The sequence below is a fragment of the Biomphalaria glabrata genome, chromosome 6 (genome assembly GCF_947242115.1).
Source record: "Biomphalaria glabrata chromosome 6, xgBioGlab47.1, whole genome shotgun sequence".
Taxonomy (NCBI): Eukaryota; Metazoa; Mollusca; class Gastropoda; family Planorbidae; genus Biomphalaria; species Biomphalaria glabrata.
The window spans coordinates 10,127,973-10,150,076 of NC_074716.1; the positions used below are offsets into that span (position 1 = coordinate 10,127,973).

A 22,104-nucleotide genomic window follows, 5' to 3' on the forward strand; every position below is an offset into this window, starting at 1 on the left:
AATGATTCCCCTTGACTAAGGGACTGAATGTTGGAATGTTATGTGTCATTTGTGTTACCATAGTGTGTAAATAAATTCACTCATGAATCTGGTACTAGAGTGTTGGTGTTGTTTATTAAGTGTAGCGTTCCTAGTTTAACATTTTTAATGCATATTGTTGTGTATTTATGTTTCTTGTGCTTTGTGAACTTATCTGTTCTAGTGTGTCAAAATGTCATGATGTCCAGGTCAGCCTGTGTGTGTATGTGTACTGTGTTATTGTTAACTGTTATTCTTGTTCAATAAAGTCTAGCATCAAGACATGTCTTCATGTAGTATTTTATTAGGTCACTACACATATCTTATAATATATATATTAAATTTATATATATATATATATGTATGTATGTATTATATATATATATATATATAAAATTATATATATATTCGAAGCCCGCGGGTCTTAATTTGCGTATTACTGTCGATATAGTCACTAAGAATGTTTTGGTAACGATTAAAGGAAATAATAATGTTTTAAGTAAAACGAATGCTTAAATGTAAAAATAGTATGAATGGATCTATCAAAATGGCTAATCGACCTAAATCATTTTTTTTCAAATAAAAATATTTGCTTGTAAGCCTAAATATATCTGATTAAAATATGATATGACTGGACTTTTATTTTGTATGTTGATGTGTTAAAGTATATATATAATCATATTTAAATTAGATCAAGATTTAGAGACAGATCTAGAGTTAAATATTGGCTTGATTAAATTTCGTTCTACGCTTGAGTGGAGCCTTCGCTCTACGCATGCGTGACCTTTCTATCTTCTCTAACCCTAATGAAGGAATAAATGAAACGGGTGTTAGATTAAGCGACTAATGAATGGAACTATTAAAATGTATGTAAACACGGCTTCGCAGCTATAGCGAACGAATGTATAAAAAATTCTTTAGAAAAACAAATTTTAAAATTAATTTGATTAAAATATGAAATGAATGGAGTATAATTAGTATGTTCAAGTGTTCGAGTATGAAACTATCTTTGCGAAGAGAAGTTCTATTATATTAGAGCTGAATTAGACCTAGGAATAGAGAGATGTAAAAAATGTCGGTCTTGTCTAATGAAAGAATGTACGTCAGAGCCATGGGCGCCAGAAGGGGGTGAAAGGGGGTGCACTTAAACCCACCTGGATTCTAAGTAGCCTAATTCAAGCCACAGATAAATTAAAATCTAAGTAGCAACTGAACAAGTATTGCTTCCACTGCTGACTTAGGTACAGTTGTAGTAGACTATCCTAGGCTTATCAGGAATTGATAGCTGACCATTCACGTGCACCCCTCTGGGTAGCCAAACTTTAGCCAGTTTTTTACACCTTCAAATCAATTAACTTCTGCTAGGAAGCAGCTTAACATGTAGTGCTTCCATTAAAATAAAGTTAGTAAGGTTAAGCTATTGTTGTAATAAACTGTAACAAGCGTTATAGTTGTTGGGTAATCTCGATTGTCCCTGGTCCATACCTTATCCTTGATAGCAGCCTGGTCGTGTTGTATGCGCGCTGGATTGTCGTTTGGACTTATTGATGGTCCAGGGTTAAAACCCTGCCCGCTCCCATCCCTTGTCGTTCTGCGAAAGATTTTAACTAGCAAGTAAATTATCTTAAACACTCAAGGAACATCTGAAACATGTAAAACAAAAATATTATCCGCTGCCATCCTCCATCGTCCTGCGACAGATTTGGACTAGTATGAGGATTATCTTCAATTCTGATTAAAACATCCGAATTATGATAACCGTTTTATAAACATTTTATCTTATCTAATCTTATATAATACAGACGTCACTTCAAAAAAGAAGATGATTACGTCCTACGCGTCATGCATTTAGTCATGCATATTAACCAATGACTTAAATTCTGCCAAGTCACTGGTTTTCCTTGCTAGCTCAGTCAACCCATTCCATGCTCTAATAGCACTAGGGAAGAAGGAGTATTTGTACAAATTTGTCCTAGCATATGGAATGAGGAATGTGCCTTTATCTTTGTGTCTTTCAGAGTATTTTATTAAATTTTGTTTTTGTATTTGAACAGGGGTTCTAAACCTTTGGATCGCGACCCCCTTGGGGGTCGATTGACCATTTGGCAGGGGTTGCCTAAGACCATCAAAAATAAGGATTGTTTTTGTCTATTCTCATATGCTGTGTGTGTCTATAGGGGGGGGGGGGGTCGCGGCAGAGTGGTATATTGTAAAAGGGAGTCTCCGAGCTTAAAAGGTTGAGAACAGCTGTATTTTAAGATTATGGTTCAGTGTTCTATGTATAGTTGCTACTTTACTTTTGAATCTTCTGTCATAAAGGCTTTCTAAATTTAGTGATTTTACTAAAGGTGTTACTCTGGTTAAGTGTGAATATTCGTTTGTTATGAATCTCACTGCTCTACTTTGTGTGTGTTCCAGTTTCTTAATGTTATCTTGCGTTGAGGGGTCCCTAACGGAGGATGCATATTCTATTATTGGCCTAACCAAGGTTACATAACATTTTAGTTTTATTTTCTTATATGATTTATAGAAATTTCTTTAAATAAATCCTAATGCTTTGTTTGATTTTTTTATAGTTTCATCAATATGTGGATTCCATGACAGTTTTTCATTTATTATAATACATAGGTATTTTGTGTTTTTAGTCTGTGTTACTGGTTTGCCATGAATAAGATAAGTGGAATTAATTTGTTTTAGTTTTTTTGTTACTTTTAACAACTGACATTTTTCTGGGTGGAAAGACATGCTCCAATTTGATTCCCATTTCTGTAATTCATCTAATTCTCTTTGTAAAATTGTGTATCTTGTGTTGTTTTTATTGTTCTATATATTATACAATCGTCTGCGAATAATCTTACTTTTGTTCCTGAACTAATGCAATTTTGTAAATCGTTTATGTAAATTAAAAATAGTAGTGGACCTAAGACTGTTCCTTGAGGTACACCTAAGTTTACTGTTATTAGTGTTGATTTAGAGCCATTTATTATTACAGTTTGTTCTCTCCCTATCAGAAACTCTTTAATCCACTGATGCAGTGGACCATTAATGCCGAAATATTTTAATGTTTTAATCAAACTATGATGGTAAACATTGTCAAAAGCATTGGAAAAATCTAGTAAGATAGCATCTTTTTGTCCACTATTATCTAAACCTTTTGAAAAATCATCAATTAGTCCTATTAGTTGTGTTTCACATGATCTATATATCCTAAAGCCATGTTGGTATGGGGTGAGGACATTATGTTTGTCTAAGTGGTTTATGATGTTGCTACATATTATGTGTTCTAGGATTTTACATGTGATGCTGGCAAGTGATACTGGTCTATAGTTTCCTATATCAGATTTTTCTCCTTTTTTAAATTAGGGGGGGGGGGGACATTAGCTTCTTTCCAGTTCTTTGGTACTCTGCTCTGTTTAAGCTATGCCTGAAAGAGTATTTTGAAGAGGTATTTTTTTAGTTTTAAACCCCGCTCATAGAATCTGGTGACTGATGTATGCTTTAGTCTTATATTAAAGAGGGGGTTTTATTGGAAAAAAATGCAGAGGAGGTGTCATGGCCTGGTTCTTGTTGCAGGCGTGATGACGCGATTGTCGTGTGTATTGTAGGTACCTCTTCTGGTACTACTATAATGTTCTTCTTAACAAAATACTTTCTTACACGCACTAGATTTGCAAGTGCGTAATAACACTAGCATACTAAAGTCTCCAACGACAAAATTTAGAATTATTGATAAACACACTGGTAGCAGACATAAAGTTTATTCACACAATAATTCACAAAAGATATTGGCAACTTAAGCCATCACAAAATGTAATCCAATGAAAAGAACAGCATACTACATAATAATTACTCAATGCTCATATAATATACCTAAGGAGATAATAACGCTCCTCTATCTACCAAGGTTCATGGTCAACTGAGTTGTCCACCTCGTGGTCAGTCCCCAACCAGGAGAAAAATCTCGTGGTGTTAGTACGGAATAGTTCAGTGACTACTAGTCACCAAATATTACAGGGATTCTAAAACTGATACATGACAGGAGGTTTTAAAATTAAAATCTTACTTAGTTATTTTTTAAGATAGTCGTGATAGAATATTACTTCAGATATTCAATACTCAAAAACAAGCTTCTGCTAGCTATGTGGACCCATGGGCGGACCCATTCATCTTACCTAAAGTTAAATGTAGTATTTTATATTTAAAACTTGAAATAAAATAACCACTTCGTCCCAAATCTATAGTATGTTTTACATTATAATGTTATTTGACTTTTAAAACTACTTATGTATGTTTCAGATCTGTATGTATGGAAAATGTGTCAGCGACCCATACGCTCCACAAGTTGATGGTGTGTAGTTTAAATTCTTATATATTCTATTTCCTAGACCTAAATACCGACATTCGAATTGTTTTGATGCGTTCACCAAAGAGCTAGGAGAAATTAGGCACATCGGCGAGGTCAAGATTAATTTAAAGTGGGGTGTGAAATTTTTGTCTTTGCACATACACACAGTCTTACTAAAATACAAAACTGATCTTACTAGACAGGGGCGTAGCCAGGGGAAAGGGTCGGAATTTAGTGACTGATTTTTTGCTTTGATTGTGTTTATTTTGATGAGATTTTTATATTAAAATATCACTTGTCCCAGCTAAACCAATAAGGTTTTGAGTTAACCCCCCCCCCACCGGGGAGATTTGAGGTTCTATATAACAAACATAAAATAAATGACGACAATCCCCAAATTCCAAGAACATAGCTAAGTAAGATTTTAATTTTAAAACCTCCTCTGCATTTTTTCCAATAAAACCCCCTCTTTAATATAAGACTAAAGCATACATCAGTCACCAGATTCTATGAGCGGGGTTTGAAACTAAAAAAATAATTTTTTATTATAAAAAAAGCAAATTACGCTCAATATTTTATGAGCGTAGCCAAAAGGGGTTTTGATTTTAAGCCCCCTTCTATAGCGGGGTTTTAAACTAAGAAATTTTTCTTCAATATAAAAAAAAAAATAAACAAAATTACACACTAAAATTTTATGAGCTTAGCCAAAAGGGGTTTTGAGTTTAAAACCCCTCCTCCAGAGGGCTTTAAATTTAAAATACCTTAAGATGATTTGACTTTAAAACCCCCTCCAGCGGGGTTTGAAACTAATAACTACCTCTTTAATATAGAAAAGCAAATTGCACACTCAAAATTATATGAGCGTAACTTAAGGGGGGTCTAGGTTTAAACCCCTCCCACGGGGTTTGAAGCTAAAAAATAACTCTTCAATATAAAAAAATGCAAATTATACACTCAAAGCTCTATGAGCGTAGCCAAGGGGGGGGGTGAGTTTAAGCCCCCCCCCCTTTTCTCCAGCGGGCTTTAAGTTTAAAACCCCTCCAAATGGTTTTGTGTTTGAAATCCCCCTACAGATAGTTTCTATGTTGAAAACCCCTCTCATCAATATTATTATAAATCAAACTACGGTCACCAAAATCTATGAGCGTAGCTAAGGTAGTTTCGAATTTATTAAAAAAAAAACTCCAGAGATTTATTAGTTTAAATCCCCCCAACGGATAATTTTGACGATAAAGCTTCCATTTTCGAAATAAAATCTAAAAGAAACCTGATTTTAAGAGATTAGCCAAGAGAGGTTACAAATTTCTAGCAGTCGCTAAGCTCCATTAATAAAGTGCATTGAAATTGCCAAAATTGAAAAAAATAAGAGGAAACCGTGCCTCATATTCTGTTCGACTGCCCCAGACTTGCTGATCTCCGCCTTGACAGATCTGGGAAACCAAATATTCTCGACCTGTATGGTGACGTGTACGCACTACGCAAGACGGCAGGGTTTCTGTTCAGGGCTTTTGAAGAGAGGATTTAAGCCTCTCAAGCCCTCACTCAAATGGAGTTTGATGATGATGTTTAGAAATAATGAGTATTAAATATTTTGATATTGATATGAAGCTTAAGAAAAGTCCAACTTTGTACGCATATATCATTTTACGGTCGGGCTGTGGGAGATGGTGGGGGGGATCGTTTAAGTGATAACACGATTAGAGCTTCCAATGCATGTGTTTGTTGCGGGGGAGGGGGCGATAAAAAGTGGGTCGTTCTAAATAGTATTAAAGTCCGTGCTACAGAAATTACCATACACAGAAAAACAAAATACAATACAAAACATATACATTTACTTAAGAGCTAAAAAGTGTGTATGTATAATTGTTTATTTAAATTTAAATATACTAGTTTATGCCCGTGCTAAGATACAATTTAAATATTTGGTATATAAGTATACAGACCAGTACTCTTAAATCATTCAATAACCACTCAAATTATGTAAGTCCATTTTTTTGTATCCCTCATACTGCAATTGAACCAAACTCAACCTTCGTCAAATAAAAAATAGTATGCTGAAATACTAAGGATGTTTCAATCTAAATCATTTGTTACATCATAAGGTCTATGATTTTCTATGTTCTATTATTGCATAAGTACAAAATAAAAATAAAATTTGTCAACATTTAGAGCAAAAAGTATTAATTACTAAAGTTATTAATTTAAACACCATCCCAAATCAAACTCACCAACCACTAGCCAGATCCACTCCTGTTAAACCTAAATCTACTAAAATTAATACAACAGCCTCACTAAACAAACCTACTAAAGAAGTAACACCAAAATACCTTAAAACCTTAATAATAAATTTTCAAAGCATTAGGAACAAAACAGCAGACTTAGAAATTTTATTAGAATGTGAGAAACCAGACATAATTGCAGGCACAGAAACTTGGCTACATCCTGAAATTTATAATGCAGAAATTTTCAATAGTAATTATGAAATTATTAGAAAAGATAGGGCTGATAATCATGGAGGAGTTCTTTTAGCAATAAAAAACACTCTTATAGCAGAAGAAATTACCTTACCTAACTCAAAAAATATAGAATCAACATTTTGTAAAATTAATACCACCTCAACATCCCTAATAATAGGCAGCTTTTACAGACCACCAAATTCTAGTTTAGAATACAAGCAGGAACTATGTAATCAGATTACGACACTTAAAGAGACAAAAAAAATGCAGTTTTTTGGATTATGGGTGATTTCAACCTACCTGATATAAATTGGAAAACACTAACCATAGATAAACACCAAAACCTTAAGGACATAAATGAGCTTTTCATAGAAACTTTACACAACCTAAGTTTAGATCAAATCATTAAAAAGCCAACTAGATTAAACAACACATTAGATCTCTTCTTAACCAACAGACCTGGATTAGTAGTTGATTATGATATTATCCCTGGTCTATCAGACCATGAGATCATAAAAATACACAGTCAGATAAAAGCAGTAGCCAATATAAAACCCAAAAGAAAAATCTTACTCTGGAATAAATGTAACCTAACACAACTACACCAAGCTGCATTAAACTTTCAACAAACATTCTTATTAGAAAAAGACATTAACCAACCAGTCGATGACCTCTGGAATTTCATTAAAAACCATCTTAAAAGCATTATAGAAAATCAAATACCAACTAAATACACATCAAACAAAATAAATAAATGCTGGTTTAATAATAGACTAAAGAAGCTTTGTAAACAGAAGGAAAACCTATATAGAAAATTTAAAGAAACTAATGCAGAAAGAGTTTACAAAAAGTATATAAAAATTAAACACTCAACCCAAAAAGTAAGCAGACAGCTGCAGAGTGAATACATAAACAATGTAATATCTAAAGACAACAACAAAAACCTATGGTCATACATTAAGTCTAAGAAAATGGAAACAACAGGCGTAGCGCCATTAAAAGATGAACATAACATAATACATAATGATAATGAAACTAAAGCAAACATTCTAAACAAATACTTTGCATCAGCATTCTCAGCCCCAGGAGACAAAGACATATTACTGAATTTGAACCAAGTAGACAACATAGAAGATATAGTAGTACAAGAAAATGGAGTTCAAAAACTATTAGCCAACACCAAACCAAATAAAGCTTCTGGACCTGATGGTATTCCAGCTAGATTACTCAAAGAACTAAGTAATGAGCTAGCCCCAGTTTTCAAAATACTCTTTCAGGCTTCACTTAACCAGGGCAGAGTACCAAAGGACTGGAAAGAAGCTAATGTCACCCCCCTATTTAAAAAAGAAGAAAAATCTGACCCAGGAAACTACAGACCAGTATCACTTACCAGCATCACATGTAAAATCCTAGAACACATAATATGTAGCAACATCATAAACCACTTAGACAAACATAATGTCCTCACACCATACCAACATGGCTTTAGGAAATATAGATCATGTGAAACACAACTAATAGGACTAATTGATGATTTTTCAAAAGTTTTAGATAATAGTGAACAAATAGATGCTATCTTACTAGATTTTTCTAAGGCTTTTGACAAAGTTCACCATCATAGTTTGCTTTAAAAATTTAAATATTTCGGCATTAATGGTCCACTGCATCAGTGGATTAAAGACTTTCTGATAGGGAGAGAACAAACTGTAATAATAAATGGCTCTAAATCAACACCGATAACAGTAAACTCAGGTGTACCTCAAGGAACAGTCTTGGGTCTACTACTATTTTTAATTTACATAAATGATTTACCAAATTGCATTACTTCAGGAACAAAAGTCAGATTATTTGCAGACGATTGCATAATATATAGAACAATAAAAACAACACAAGACACATATATTTTACAAAGAGAATTAGATGAATTACAGAAATGGGAATCAAATTGGAGCATGTCTTTCCACCCAGAAAAATGTCAGTTGTTAAGAGTAACAAAAAAACTAAAACAAATTAATTCCACTTATCTTATTCATGGCAAACCAGTAACACAGACTAAAAACGCAAAATACCTAGGTGTTATAATAAATGAAAAACTGTCATGGAATCCACATATTGATGAAACTACAAAAAAATCAAACAAAGCATTAGGATTTATTAAAAGAAATTTCTATAAATCAAATAAGAACATAAAACTAAAATGTTATTTAACCTTGGTTAGGCCAATAATAGAATATGCATCCTCTGTTTGGGACCCCTCAACTCAAGAAAACATTAAGAAACTAGAACAGACACAAAATAGAGCAGTGCGATTCATAACAAACGAATATTCACATTTGACTAGAGTAACACCTTTAGTAAAATCACTAAATTTAGAAAGCCTTCAGGACAGAAGGCTCAAAAGTAAAGTAGCAATAATACATAAAACACTGAAACATAATCTTCAAATACAAAAACAAAATTTAATAAAATACTCTGAAAGACACAAAGATAAAGGCACATTCCTCGTCCCATATGCTAGGACAAATTTGTACAAATACTCCTTCTTCCCTAGTGCTATTAGAGCTTGGAATGGGTTGCCTGAGCTAGCCAGGAAAACCAGTGACTTGGCAGAATTTAAGTCATTGGTTAATATGCATGACTAAATGCATGACGCGTAGGACGTAATCATCTTCTTTTTTGAAGTAACGTCTGTATTATATAAGATAAGATAAGAAAATATTTTTTTAAAAATTAAATGTAACTCGACATTTGTCAAACAATAATACAAAACGTCTAAAATAAAACCTAGTAAAATTCTATTTGTCACCCTACATGTGGTACTATTCTATTACGATTTACATAACTACACACACACACACAAACCATACACACATATCAAACACACATACATACATATATATATATTATTGATTGATTGCATGATTGATTGATTTATATATGTTTGACAGTAACGAAGATCGAATTAGAGACAAATCTTAGTTGATTAGTTAAGTCTGAATAATATTTTTCCTATTTACTAAATAAATAAATATTCGCATAGACTGCTTGAAATGATTAATATATTTCTACTATAGAAGACACTAAAAATAATTGACTAACCACTTTTAACAATAAAATACTGATGTAATATATAGACACTGAAAATAGAGCCACATATAGGACATTTCGTTACAGTTCTAAACACTTACAGCTTTCTTGCTATTAGATATTGTTTCTTTATGACTCGGTACTAATACTTGTTTCAAATGTCACTTTTGAACTAAACGTATGTCCCATAATGTTCCATTACCAAAGAATATGTAAATCAAACATCACTAATAATACTCCTATATCACATAATTGTGAGTTGACTAGGTCTATAAATATTTTACGATGTACATGAATGACTTACAAAACTAAATCTAATAATAGTTTGTTGTTTGTTTTCCTAAAATTCAAGAGACTTGCTTATTCGGAGACGTACATGAAGATCACTGCAAATCATTGATCAGTACATTTGTAGGCAACTGTTACCATAGTAAACACTATGACCTCTGCTGTGGCACCTGTAACAATATGTCTAGACCCATTAGAGGTAAATACAAACTTCTTAACGACTTCTAATGTCAACTCCTGTGTAACAATAATAACTATAATTAACTAACCACAACTACCCTTATAGTTCGTCCATCGTGGTTCGATGATGACCACTTTGTCATCCAAGGGGCTGAGGGCTTTGCACGGGGGTTCTATGCCTCCTCATGTGGCTGGTGAGACCTATGTGAGCCCAGAATGTTCGGCCGCACACTGGGCAGGTTATTCCAGCTGGAGCTAGTGCCGTAGGCCTTGCTTTTCTTTTCTGGCGTTTTTCTTCTGCCAGCATTGTTCTTTTTTCCTCAGCAATCTGTGCGCCAGTTTTCACAGCGCGACGCCATGATGCTCTGTCATGTGCCTCTGTCTCCCAGGTGCCTGGGTCTATGTTGAATGCCTTCATAGAAGCTTTGAGGGTGTCCCTGAAGCGCATTCTTTGACCACCTTGCGAGCGCTTTCCTTCGCTTAGTTGGCCATACAAGAGTCGTTTAGGGATGCGGTGGTCTTCCATTCTGTAGACGTGACCTGCCCATCGCAGCTGGGACTGCATCAGGAATGTGTGGATGCTTTGCAGACACGCTCTTCGAAGGACTTCTGTATCTGGTATTTTGTCTTGCCATTTTACATTTAATATTTTTCTCAGACATGTCATGTGGAAGTGGTTTAGTTTCTTTGCATGTTTACTGTACACTGTCCATGTTTCTGAGGCATAGAGCAATGTAGGGAGGATGGCGGCTCTATAGACCCCTAGCTTGGTGTTTGTGGTGATAGCACGTCTGTTTCAGACATTTGTAGACAGTCTGTCGTAGGATGCACTGGCCTTGGAGATACGCAGGTCGATTTCACTATCGATTTTCCATTTCTGGAGAGTGTGCTGCCAAGATATGTGAATTTGTCCACTGCGTTTATATCCTGTCCATTTATAGTAATGCTTGGATCCGAGTAGGCTTTCCCAGGAGCAGGTAGATATAAGACTTCAGTCTTGTTCGTATTGATGGTAAGGCCAAATTCTGAGCATGCTCTTGAGAAGTCACTGACGATGCTCTGCAGATCGTTTTCAGAGCAGGCATTTAGGGCACAGTCGTCAGCAAATAGCAAGTCTCTGATTACTGCTGCGTTTGTTTTTGTTTTTGCTTTAAGCCGCCTTGGGTTGAATAGGCCACCATCAAATCTGTATGATATATTTATCCCGTTGTTTTCTCTATTTGTGAATGCATCTGTCAGCATAGCGGAGAACATGATACTGAACAGTGTAGGTGCTAGGACACAGCCTTGTTTTACCCCGTTTGATACTTCGAAGGGCTCTGATGGTTCTCCACTTTCTTGGACACGAGCCTTCATGCCATCATGAAATAGTCTCACCATGGTTATGAAGGTTTGTGGACAGCCGTACTTTGACATGATCTTCCAGAGTCCTTCTCTGCTAACAGTGTCGAATGCCTTTGTTAAGTCGACATATATTGAGAACAGGTCAGCATTTTGTTCTTGGTATTTTTCCTGGAGCTGCCTTGCTTCAAAGATCATGTCAATGGTTCCACGTTCTTTTCTGAAGCCGCACTTGCTTTCTGGTAGTAGACCATATTCTATGTGTTGCATGAGCCGATTTAGTAGGATGCGTGCAAGGATTTTCCCAGCAATAGAGAGAAGAGATATTCCTCTGTGGTTGTCGCAGATCTGGCGGTTTTCTTTTTCGCTTGTATAAATGAACAATTGTGGCATCTTTAAAATGTTGTGGTATTGACTCTTTTTCTCACATAATTAAGAAGAGCTTATGAAGTCTTTCAATCAGGGCTAATCCACCTTTTTTGTAGATCTCTGCGGGAATGGAGTCAGCTCCTGGGGCTTTTCCGCATGCGAGCTGGTGGATGGCAAGATCGGTTTCCTTTAGTGTAGGGGGGTTATCCATTTTTTCATTTATTGGTACTTGCTGTAGCCTGTGTATGGCCGCTTTATTTATGATGGAAGGTGTATTGAAAACCTTTTCGAAGTGCTCTGCCCAGCGTTTTAGAATTTCTTCCTTATCTGTCAATAGGATTGTCCCATCAGCATTTAATAGAGGGGATGAGCCTGACTTTGTGGGTTCATAGATTTAGTTTATGGCATGGTAGAAGTTCTTCATATCGTGCTTGTCAGCAAATTCCTGTATTGTTTCCACTTTCTTGCTAAGCCAGGTATCTTGCATTTGGCGTCGCTGTTTTTGCACATTTTTGCGGATGTTAGTGAATGCATCTTTTGTGGACTGGGAGTTTGGGTTGTTCAGATACAATTTGTGGAGCTTGTGCTTTTCGTCTAATAGTTTTCTGATCTCAGTACTGTTTTCATCAAACCAGTCCTGGTGCTTTCTCTCCATAGGACCGAGTATGTTTATTGCTGTGCTATAGATTGCTTCTTTGAAGCATTCCCAGCTTTTATCAACATTTGATTCAGTTAGAACTACACCTACCCATCCCTAACTAGCAATACAAACACTAACTACCCATACCAAATCCAAACTACCCTAACAACCCATTTCTAATCCAAAAAAAAACAATATTAAACCCTGACTACCAATATGAAACTAACAACTAACACAAATCCTGATTACCCATATCGTACCATAACAACAAATGCAAAATGCTAACTAGCCATACCTCGAACGATATACAACACTTTAGGGGCGCTGTTTTGACGATGGCCGTTTTGGTGATGAACATTTAGATGCAAGGCCTTAAATTAGCGGTTCTCAACCTTTTTAGCTCCCCACTCTGCTGCAACCTCCCCCCGAAACGCAAAACTTTTTTTGTTTTATGTGATATTTTACGAATAATAGTTTGAACTCTAACAAGTTACAGTATCAGCCGAGAAAACAAAAAAAAGGCACAACTCCTCTGTCCTCATAGTGGGAGAACATTAGTGCTAGCTACCGCGGACATTTTCAGTTCATGAACAATACTATTATATCCCGTTCACATTTTCAGTTAGAGATCAATACCAATAGGTCAGACATTTTCAGTTGAAGAACAAATGTACTAAGTCAATTGCACATTTTAAGTAAAAGAACAATAATACTAGATCCCATGTGACATATTCAGTTGTAGAACAATGCCAGTCTGACCTGACATAGATAAAATTCTTGAAAATCATTTCGGTCATAATTTAAACTACTTTATTATTTTTGTTGAAGAAAAAGTAATTGTAACAAATAACATTTTAAAAATGTGTTAAATAAGAAAAAAAAAATAATAATAACATTGATTTTAATCGTTTCAGTTAATTTGTATTAGTCATGCAATTAAATGTGTAATAGATCTAGACTAACAATATGGTTATAAATACTTTTTACAAATTATTTTCATTCAGGGCTATTTTATGCTTTTAGCTTTCTCAATACTCTATGATGATCCTACCACTTATATAGGCCAGTTAGGAAACTTGGGAAGTGGAGGGAAGGAAGAAAGAATATCTGGGTGGATTTTACTATAATTCCTTTTTAAGAGCAAATTTTATTCTTGGTCCGAGATAAGTTGTCGGAGAAATAATGTGTTCAATCTTTTTACCAGACAGAAAGACAGACACTGTTTCTATAAGCTTTGTAATAAACATTGTATAATAAGTTATATTGAATGATCAATGTTAACAATTAAATAATAAAACTAGAAAAATAAACACAATATTTTTTAAAGCAAAGTTTTTATTAAGAGTATTTATATCAATTAATTTGGAGGTGCGGTGGTTTAATGGTTATGAACATGGCTTCCGAACCTGGAGTCTTGGGTTCGAATCTCAGTAAAGACAGGGATTTTGAAATTTGTGATTTTTTTAGGGCGCCCCTTGAGTCCATGAATTTCTAATGGGTACCTGAGCTTATTTGGTAAAGTTGAGGCAGCTGCTGTGTGGGCAATATGCTATTCACTTACGATGCAGCGATAGTGGCACACTCACAAGTGGAGCTTTAGTAACTAATGCCCCGTTTCTCTCAGGCCTGTAAATTGTATGGCTTAACATTTAGAACGAAAAAAATAAATGTTATGGGACCACCTGCTACAGCACCAATATCCATCCTCATATGGATGCCGTCAATGAATTCTTCTATCTTAGATCTACAATTCAAGACGACCTGTCTCTAGAATAGGAGATAAAAAAACGCACAGGGAAGGCTGATAAGATTGTGCAATACTGAGATCCTAGCGTGAACAGGTATTTCCAGCATCTTTAAAGTCTTCAGACTACGCCGCCTGCGCTGGCTTGGACATGTTCGCCTGATGGACGACAATCACACCCTTAAAGTTATTCTCTACTGGCAACTCACGTCTTGCACAATAAAAGCTGGTCACCCTCACCTCCGATACATGGATTTAATAAAACGGGACCTTACATCAGTGAACATTGATGACTATTGCGAAGACATAGCCCTAGACCCCACTAGATGGAAAGAGACAGTGACCAAAAAAGCTATGGACATCGAAAAACGTGGGCCTCAGCTCTGGAAGAAAAGCATCTCATGCAAAAATTGGCCAGCTCCACTTTAACCTGCGATATTTGTCGACGGGAGTGTCTCTCCAAAATAGGGCTCCACAGTCACATGAAAAATGTTTGAGATGAACCATATTCGCTCTACGACTGAAGGAGGCCACCAATACGGTGGTTTGTAGTTTTGGTGGCCACATGAAACCCTACTCGTTAACCGTCAGCTAAAGAAACAGATGCCCTTAACATCATCTGCTCAATAGATCGCTAGATCACAAGGTCTAAAACAGAAACAATAATAAATCTGTACGATTAGAAATATTTTTACCAATTATTTTTTGTTTATCACATAAATAAATGCATTTATAAAAAAAATTAAAAACCATACTTCAATTTCGAGGGTTCAAGCCTCATCAAGGTAACACTTTAACACACTAACCACTGTGCCAGAGAAATGCTTATAAAATAGAAGATTTATCTTTTGTTCAATTCAAATTTTAAAGTAGCGATATTTGTATTTTACAAACTAGTAAGGGACTAATTCAACTTATACTTCTACATCAGCCAGGTACAGTTTCTTTCCCTTGTTCGATACCAAATAATATGATTTATCTTATCTTATATAATACAGACGTTACTTCAAAAAAAAAGAAGATGATTACGTCCTACTCGTCATGCATTAGTTGTCACAAGACGCTACCAGTGTGCTGGCGCCTGCTTTAACTGGTCGTGGTCTAGGGTGATTCTGGAGACCCGACTGTTGACGCTGGAACTTTGGTGGCTTTAGCCCTGTCGCGATTTTGGTGTTTGTCTATTGTTAGACACCTTATTTATATAGGTTAGTTATTTTAGTTATTTAGCGACGCACCATAGTAGACGCATATTGAACGGGACTAGTGACGTTTGGGATATGTTGGGTTAGAGACCGGAAAATCAGTTAGCGTTAGAACATTCCAGGGTAACGACGTGTTTAGTGACAGAGACTTCTACTGTGGCCTTTTATCATAATAAATATATATTAACTTGTTCATCATCGTTGACTACATCTCTTCACCTGTTACAATCGATGTGCCAGTTCTTGTTTGTGTTGTTGGTCAACTACACGTAATACACCCGAACAATTACACCCAAACGATTGCAGAGTAATTGGTTGACTTCAAGACAGCCTGAACTAGCAACATCACAGTGGCGACCCCGAACCTCGAAGCCGGACCCTTGATGAAGCCGAACATCGAACCGGACCTCGAAGCAGAACGTTTACTCAGGTGAGGGTCGTGCACTCGAAGATATAAGATTTCATCGGAGTACGGCTGAACACAGCAGTATCGCAGAGTGACTTTGTTCTAGATCTACATACAGTCGTCGCCTGTTTGATCGCACGTTCAACGAGCCGTTAACTCAGGGTGACCTTCGTCAGGACAGTAATCATCGTAACGTCTGGTCTACTTAACCAGTATATTATCAAAGCCTGATCTTCATATGCTGAATCGACCTACAACCAGAGAAACCGTTCGTTCATAACGGGTGAGAGATCGTTAGTGAACCTGTTGGACATATTTTTTCTTCGTCATAGGAGCCACATTGAGTATCAAGTTTTACCTCGTCAGTTTCGAGAAGGACAGTTTGCCCGCTGTCAGAAGTATTGTGAGTACTACAAGTTTGGTAGCTAACTAAATCGAAATCGCTCTGTCGTCTTACCCTTGGAGAGATTCTTGTGGAGCAGTTTGCTCATTGAACCGGTTGCTTGCCACGTTTATAACGGTCACTGTGTTTAACCTTTGGAAGGTTAGTGAAGTAATCTTTATCATTACTGAACATTGATATATCTAGTATTCGTCGGTCTAGACCATACCTAGACTTGTTAGCAGTGAAGTTGTGGAAACAGCTACATCCACTTAATTTCGTTGAAAACCGTTAATCGTGTAACGGAACGTCGTTGGAGGTGACCTTGGTTTCACCTAGTCTACATTGGACAGTTTGGTCTAATGAAGCAGAGTACAACAGCAAACTTCGTCGTACTACCAGAGTAGCAGCAGAAGCAGTGAACTATTTTAGAGAACCGTTATTCGTCAGCCCAGATCAAGTCATCGTCAAGAAAGTCGTTATTCGTCAGCCCAGATCAAGTCATCGTCAAGAAAGCCGTTATTCGTCAGCCCAGATCAAGTCATCGTCAAGAAATTCGTTATTCGTCAGTCGTCCAGATCAAGTTGTCGTCAAGAGACTGTTATTTGTCAGTAATCATCTACACAAGTCAAGTCATCGCTAGAAGAACCGTTAACCTATTCGTCAGTAACTGTGTATACAAAGTCGTCGGAACTACACATACGGTCATCAACAGTCGTCAAAGAAACTGGAACATTTTGCTGTGGCATATCAGGACATCTGTGGCATTACGTGGGATACTGGTAGCACCGGAGAACAGAGTCAGAACTGGAAGAGAGGCAGTGGAATTTGTTGTGATCTAGCATATTCGGGAGTCCGAACAAAGGGATCTTTCTTATCAAAAGCTAAGTGCCATTTTTCTTATTAGTATATGTTTAGATTGCCCTTAGAAATAGATTTTGTCTAAATTTGGTACGTTAGCCTGAGTAAAATCAGGTGGTGCGCCTTAAAACCCGTCGGGGTAGAAGACGTAATTTAGATGAAAAGCTATATTATACGTTTAGGATTGTAATTTGTTTTGTTTGTGTAAACGTCATATCCGTTGTTGCCTGGTTACTTCGTGACGTTATCATTGTGTGCCATATTGTCATATCCCAACCCATAGCGATAGTCTCATTTTAATTATTTCATTTGTTTATATTATTTTAAATTATTTATTTTTATTAATTTAATTAGATCTGTATTTTTTTTCACTTAATGATAGAAAGTGCGGGTAGGATTCTTTCATTGTGAATCAGACTAAAATAATTTTAGTTTGAGCGGTTAAAATCAATTATGATTTTGCCATGAGAATAATGCCGAAACTGGCTATGTAGTCAAACACTATCGTCTGGCTAAATTTAGATCTGCAAATTGTTGTACATCTCTTTGGTACAATTTAATTATCTAGACTCTACTTTGAAATATTATTAAGTTGAAGATGAATGAAGGTAGTACATTCTAGATATATATATCTTGTTGAAGATATATTTGACATTGTATACACATATTTGTTTCGTATGGTTAAATAGAACCATAATCTACTCTAGATCTAGACTCTAGACAGTCTTTGAATTTACTCTAAACACTTCACTGTGACTTCAGTCATACCAGATTTTGAAATTGATCATAGTTATTCATACTAGATCTAAAAGTCATAGTGCTCTTGATAACTATAGATCTAAATGGTAATATTATACATACTATAATATACTAGATTTAAATTTGTGTGTAATACTGGACCTAATATACAGATTTGAATATAACCATAATAACTCAGACTAGATTTATACATTTACTAAATCTATAGATAGAGACATATCATTTAAAATTTGTATAAAAGTGTGGAAAAACTTAAATATAAAATAAGTTTAAAGTATAGCCATAACTAATATAGGCCAAGTAAAAATATATATAAAATATAAAACACAATGGCTACATCATCATATGTGGACCTTAAGGAGGTTAAGGAAACAGCTATGCAGGATGGAAAGGCCATGGAGTTAAAAGGAAAGGACTTAGCAGCTTATGTACAGCAAGTTGTGAAGGAAGAAACGGAACGTCAAAGACAAGAGATAGAAAGACAAGAAGAACGTCAAAGACAAGAGATAGAAAGACAAGAAGAACGTCAAAGACAAGAGATAGAGAGACAAGATAGGATCAGAAAGGAAGAATATGAGAAGCAAAAAGAGGACCGAGAACATGAAGCTAAAATGGAGAAGATGAGATTGGATGCAGCACAAGCCAGAGCCCAAACTGAACAAGGAAATAACACTAATAACTCAAATAATTATACCACTCAAAGAGACAACCCTAATTCACAAACATGGCTAAAGAGAAAAATACAAAGTTTTGATGAACAGAAGGATGACATTGGTGATTTCCTGAAAAGATATGAGGCAAAAATGTCTACATTTAATATGCCTGAAGAAGAATGGTCTGAAATACTGATAGACTTTGTTCATGGTCAAGCTCTAACAATATGCCAAAATCATGACCATCATATTGATGATAGCTATCAGGTTTTAAAAAGAGAGTTATTGAATGCCTATGGTCATAATGCTACAACTTTTAGAAAGAAATATTTTGACAATATACCATCATTAGAAATAGAACCCCAAACTACCATTAATATGGAAAAGGATTTTTTCAATAAGTGGGTAAAATTAGAAAAAGTGAATAACTCTTATGAGGGATTAAAAAATTTTATTTTAGTGGACAACTTTGTAAATAAATGTGATCCTCAATTACAATCTTTTATTAGAGAAAGAAACCCAAAAACTATAGATGAAATAACAGAGATAATGAGAGTATATAAAAATGCCTATCCAAATAAACCATTTTCTGATAGGGATAAGAGCAAAGTAGATTTAATAGGATACACCAAAGAAAATGTTGATAGAAGTAGAAATAGAAACAGATCAAATAGTGGAAATAGAAAATATAGTGAAATAATCTGTTTTAAATGTCAAGGAAAAGGTCATATAGCAGCTAACTGTAGAAGAGGGAATAGTAGGTCTGGAAGTAGAAATAGATACAATGAACAAAATAACAGTAGATATAGGAGTAGAGATAGGAATGACAGGGGAAATTATAGAAATAGGAGTTACAGTAGGGAATACAAAAATAAAGGTACAGATAGGATATATTTCATGGAAGGAAATAGGAACAATTTTGCAGTGTACCCAGGGTTTGTAGATAGAATTCCGGTGGAATTAATCAGGGATTCAGGTTGTAACACCTTGGCAGTAAAAACTAAATTTGTCAAACCTCATTGGTATAAAGGGTTTACTAGGAAAGTAGAATTAGCAGATGGCACTGTAAGGGAATTTAAAGCTATAAGGGTATACATTGAAACCCCATTTTTCACTGGTTATTGTGATGGCATTGCAATACCAGAAATGAGATATGATATGTTAGTAGGAAACATAAAAGGAGTTAAAGAATGTTCAAGAAAAGAATTAGAAGACTGGCAAAACAAATACAAAAACATAAGACAAAATCATGAAAACATAGAAACACAAAATATAACAAGTATGATAATAACAAGATCAATGGATAAAAAAGATGAGAAACAGGAAAATACAATAAATGTAATAAGTAATGATAAAGAAAAAGAAACCAGTAATGTAATACAAATAGAAAATACAGATGTTAAGGAAAGAGAGATAGAAAATGAAACACAAAATAGTCTTGAAACACAAATATTTCAAAGTGAAAAAGAAACAACACCCACATTTGTATTAGAACAAATGAATGACAATATTATTGGGAAAATTTATTCGAGAATATCAGATAAAAACAATAATAATCCAATGGAGAAATTTTGCATAGAGAATAAAATATTGTTTAGACAAACAAGTAATGATAATAAGAAAATAAAACAACTTGTCTTACCACAGAAATATTGGAAAGATGTTTTAATCATGACACATGATAATAATTTAGCAGCACATAGGGGAGTAAAGAAATGTTATAGGAATTTGTCAAAACAAGTATTTTGGCCCAAAATGAAAGCAACAATCAACAAATACATAAACTCATGTGACATATGTCAAAAGAGATCGAACAAAAGTCTAGTGAATAAAGCACCTATTCAAGAAATGGATGAACCTACAGCACCATTTCAGAAAGTATCTATTGATTTAATAGGTCCTTTAATTCAAACTGAAAATAATAACAAATACATTCTAACAGTAATAGACATGTTTAGTAGATACCCAGAGGCAATCCCATTATCAAATACAAGTGCAGAAAATATCATTAATGCCATAACTCAAAAAGTAATTACAAGACATGGTATACCTAAAATTATATTGAGTGATCAGGGATCTCAGTTTAAGTCAGAACAATTTAAGAAATGGACTAAACAATACAATATACAACACATATACTCTTCGGTTTACCACCCGGAGAGTAACGGTTTATGTGAACGATATGGTGGATCATTAAAAAGATCACTAACAAAGATAATTCAGAATAATCAGAACAAGTGGGATCATTACATTAACTATGTACTATTTGCTCATAGAAACAACATCCATGAAGCAACACAATTTTCACCATATGAAATAATACATGGAAGAAAACCCAGAGATGAATTAGATGTTTTTAAAGAAAATCTAATAGACAATGAGAATAAATTAAATAATGACAGTGAAACAACAATCACAACAGAATTGAAAGAAATATGGACTCAAGCATATAACAACAATAAGAAGTACAAACAAAGTGCTCATGAGAATCTAAATAAGAAAAGACAATTGAAAACACTAGAAGTAGGAAACAATGTATTAATATTGATAAATGACCTGAAAAATAAAATTGGTAAACAATGGAAAGGTCCATTTAAAGTGATAAAACAAATTAGTGATGTGAATTATCAAATTGAAATAAATGGGAAAATTAAAACATATCACATAAATAATTTGAAACTGTATCATGATAGAGAAGATGAGTTAATACAAAACATTCAGGAGGAAATAGAAAATAAATTTTCAGAAAGAGAAGAATGCTTGATGATAATAACAAATGAAAATCACAATGAAAATGATATTAAGGAAATACCTGTAATAGAAACAAAAGAGAATCAAACTTGGCAAAAGATTAATCTTAATAATCTAACTAAGGAAAAGTCAAAAGACATAACTAAAATAATACAGGAATACAAAGAAATTTTTTCCAGCATACCAGGAAAAACAAATATTATTAAACATGACATTAAAGTAACAGACACAAAACCTATCAAGCTTAAGCCATATAGAATACCGTTACATTTACAAGACAAAGTAAAGAAAGAAATAGACAATTTACTAGAATCAGGTATAATTGAGCCATCAACATCTCCTTATGCTTCACCAATTGTGATAGCCAAAAAGAAGAATGGAGATATACGGTTATGTATTGATTATAGGAAAATTAACAACATCACAGAATTTGACCCATATCCAATGCCAAATATAGAGGATATTTTACATAAATTAAATGGAGCAAAATTTTTTACTAAATTGGATTTAACTAAAGGTTATTGGCAAATACCTTTAACAGAAAATGCAAAACCTTACACAGCATTTGTAACACCATATGGTATTTTTCAATGGAATTATATGAGTTTTGGATTAGTAAATG

At 34.7% G+C, this 22,104-nt stretch overlaps 1 protein-coding gene across 5 annotated transcripts in view; it reads left to right on the forward strand.

Annotated features, from left to right (window-relative positions):
• LOC106068867 (uncharacterized) overlaps nucleotides 1–22,104 on the forward strand; it is a 122,051-nt gene that overhangs the window by 70,425 nt on the left and 29,522 nt on the right. For all 5 annotated transcript variants that reach the window (XM_056031608.1, XM_056031609.1, XM_056031607.1 and 2 more), the window contains 2 exons: nucleotides 4,315–4,366; nucleotides 10,259–10,393. In XM_056031608.1, coding sequence (XP_055887583.1) covers nucleotides 4,315–4,366; nucleotides 10,259–10,393 — 187 coding nt within the window. The remainder of the gene's footprint in view (nucleotides 1–4,314; nucleotides 4,367–10,258; nucleotides 10,394–22,104) is intronic.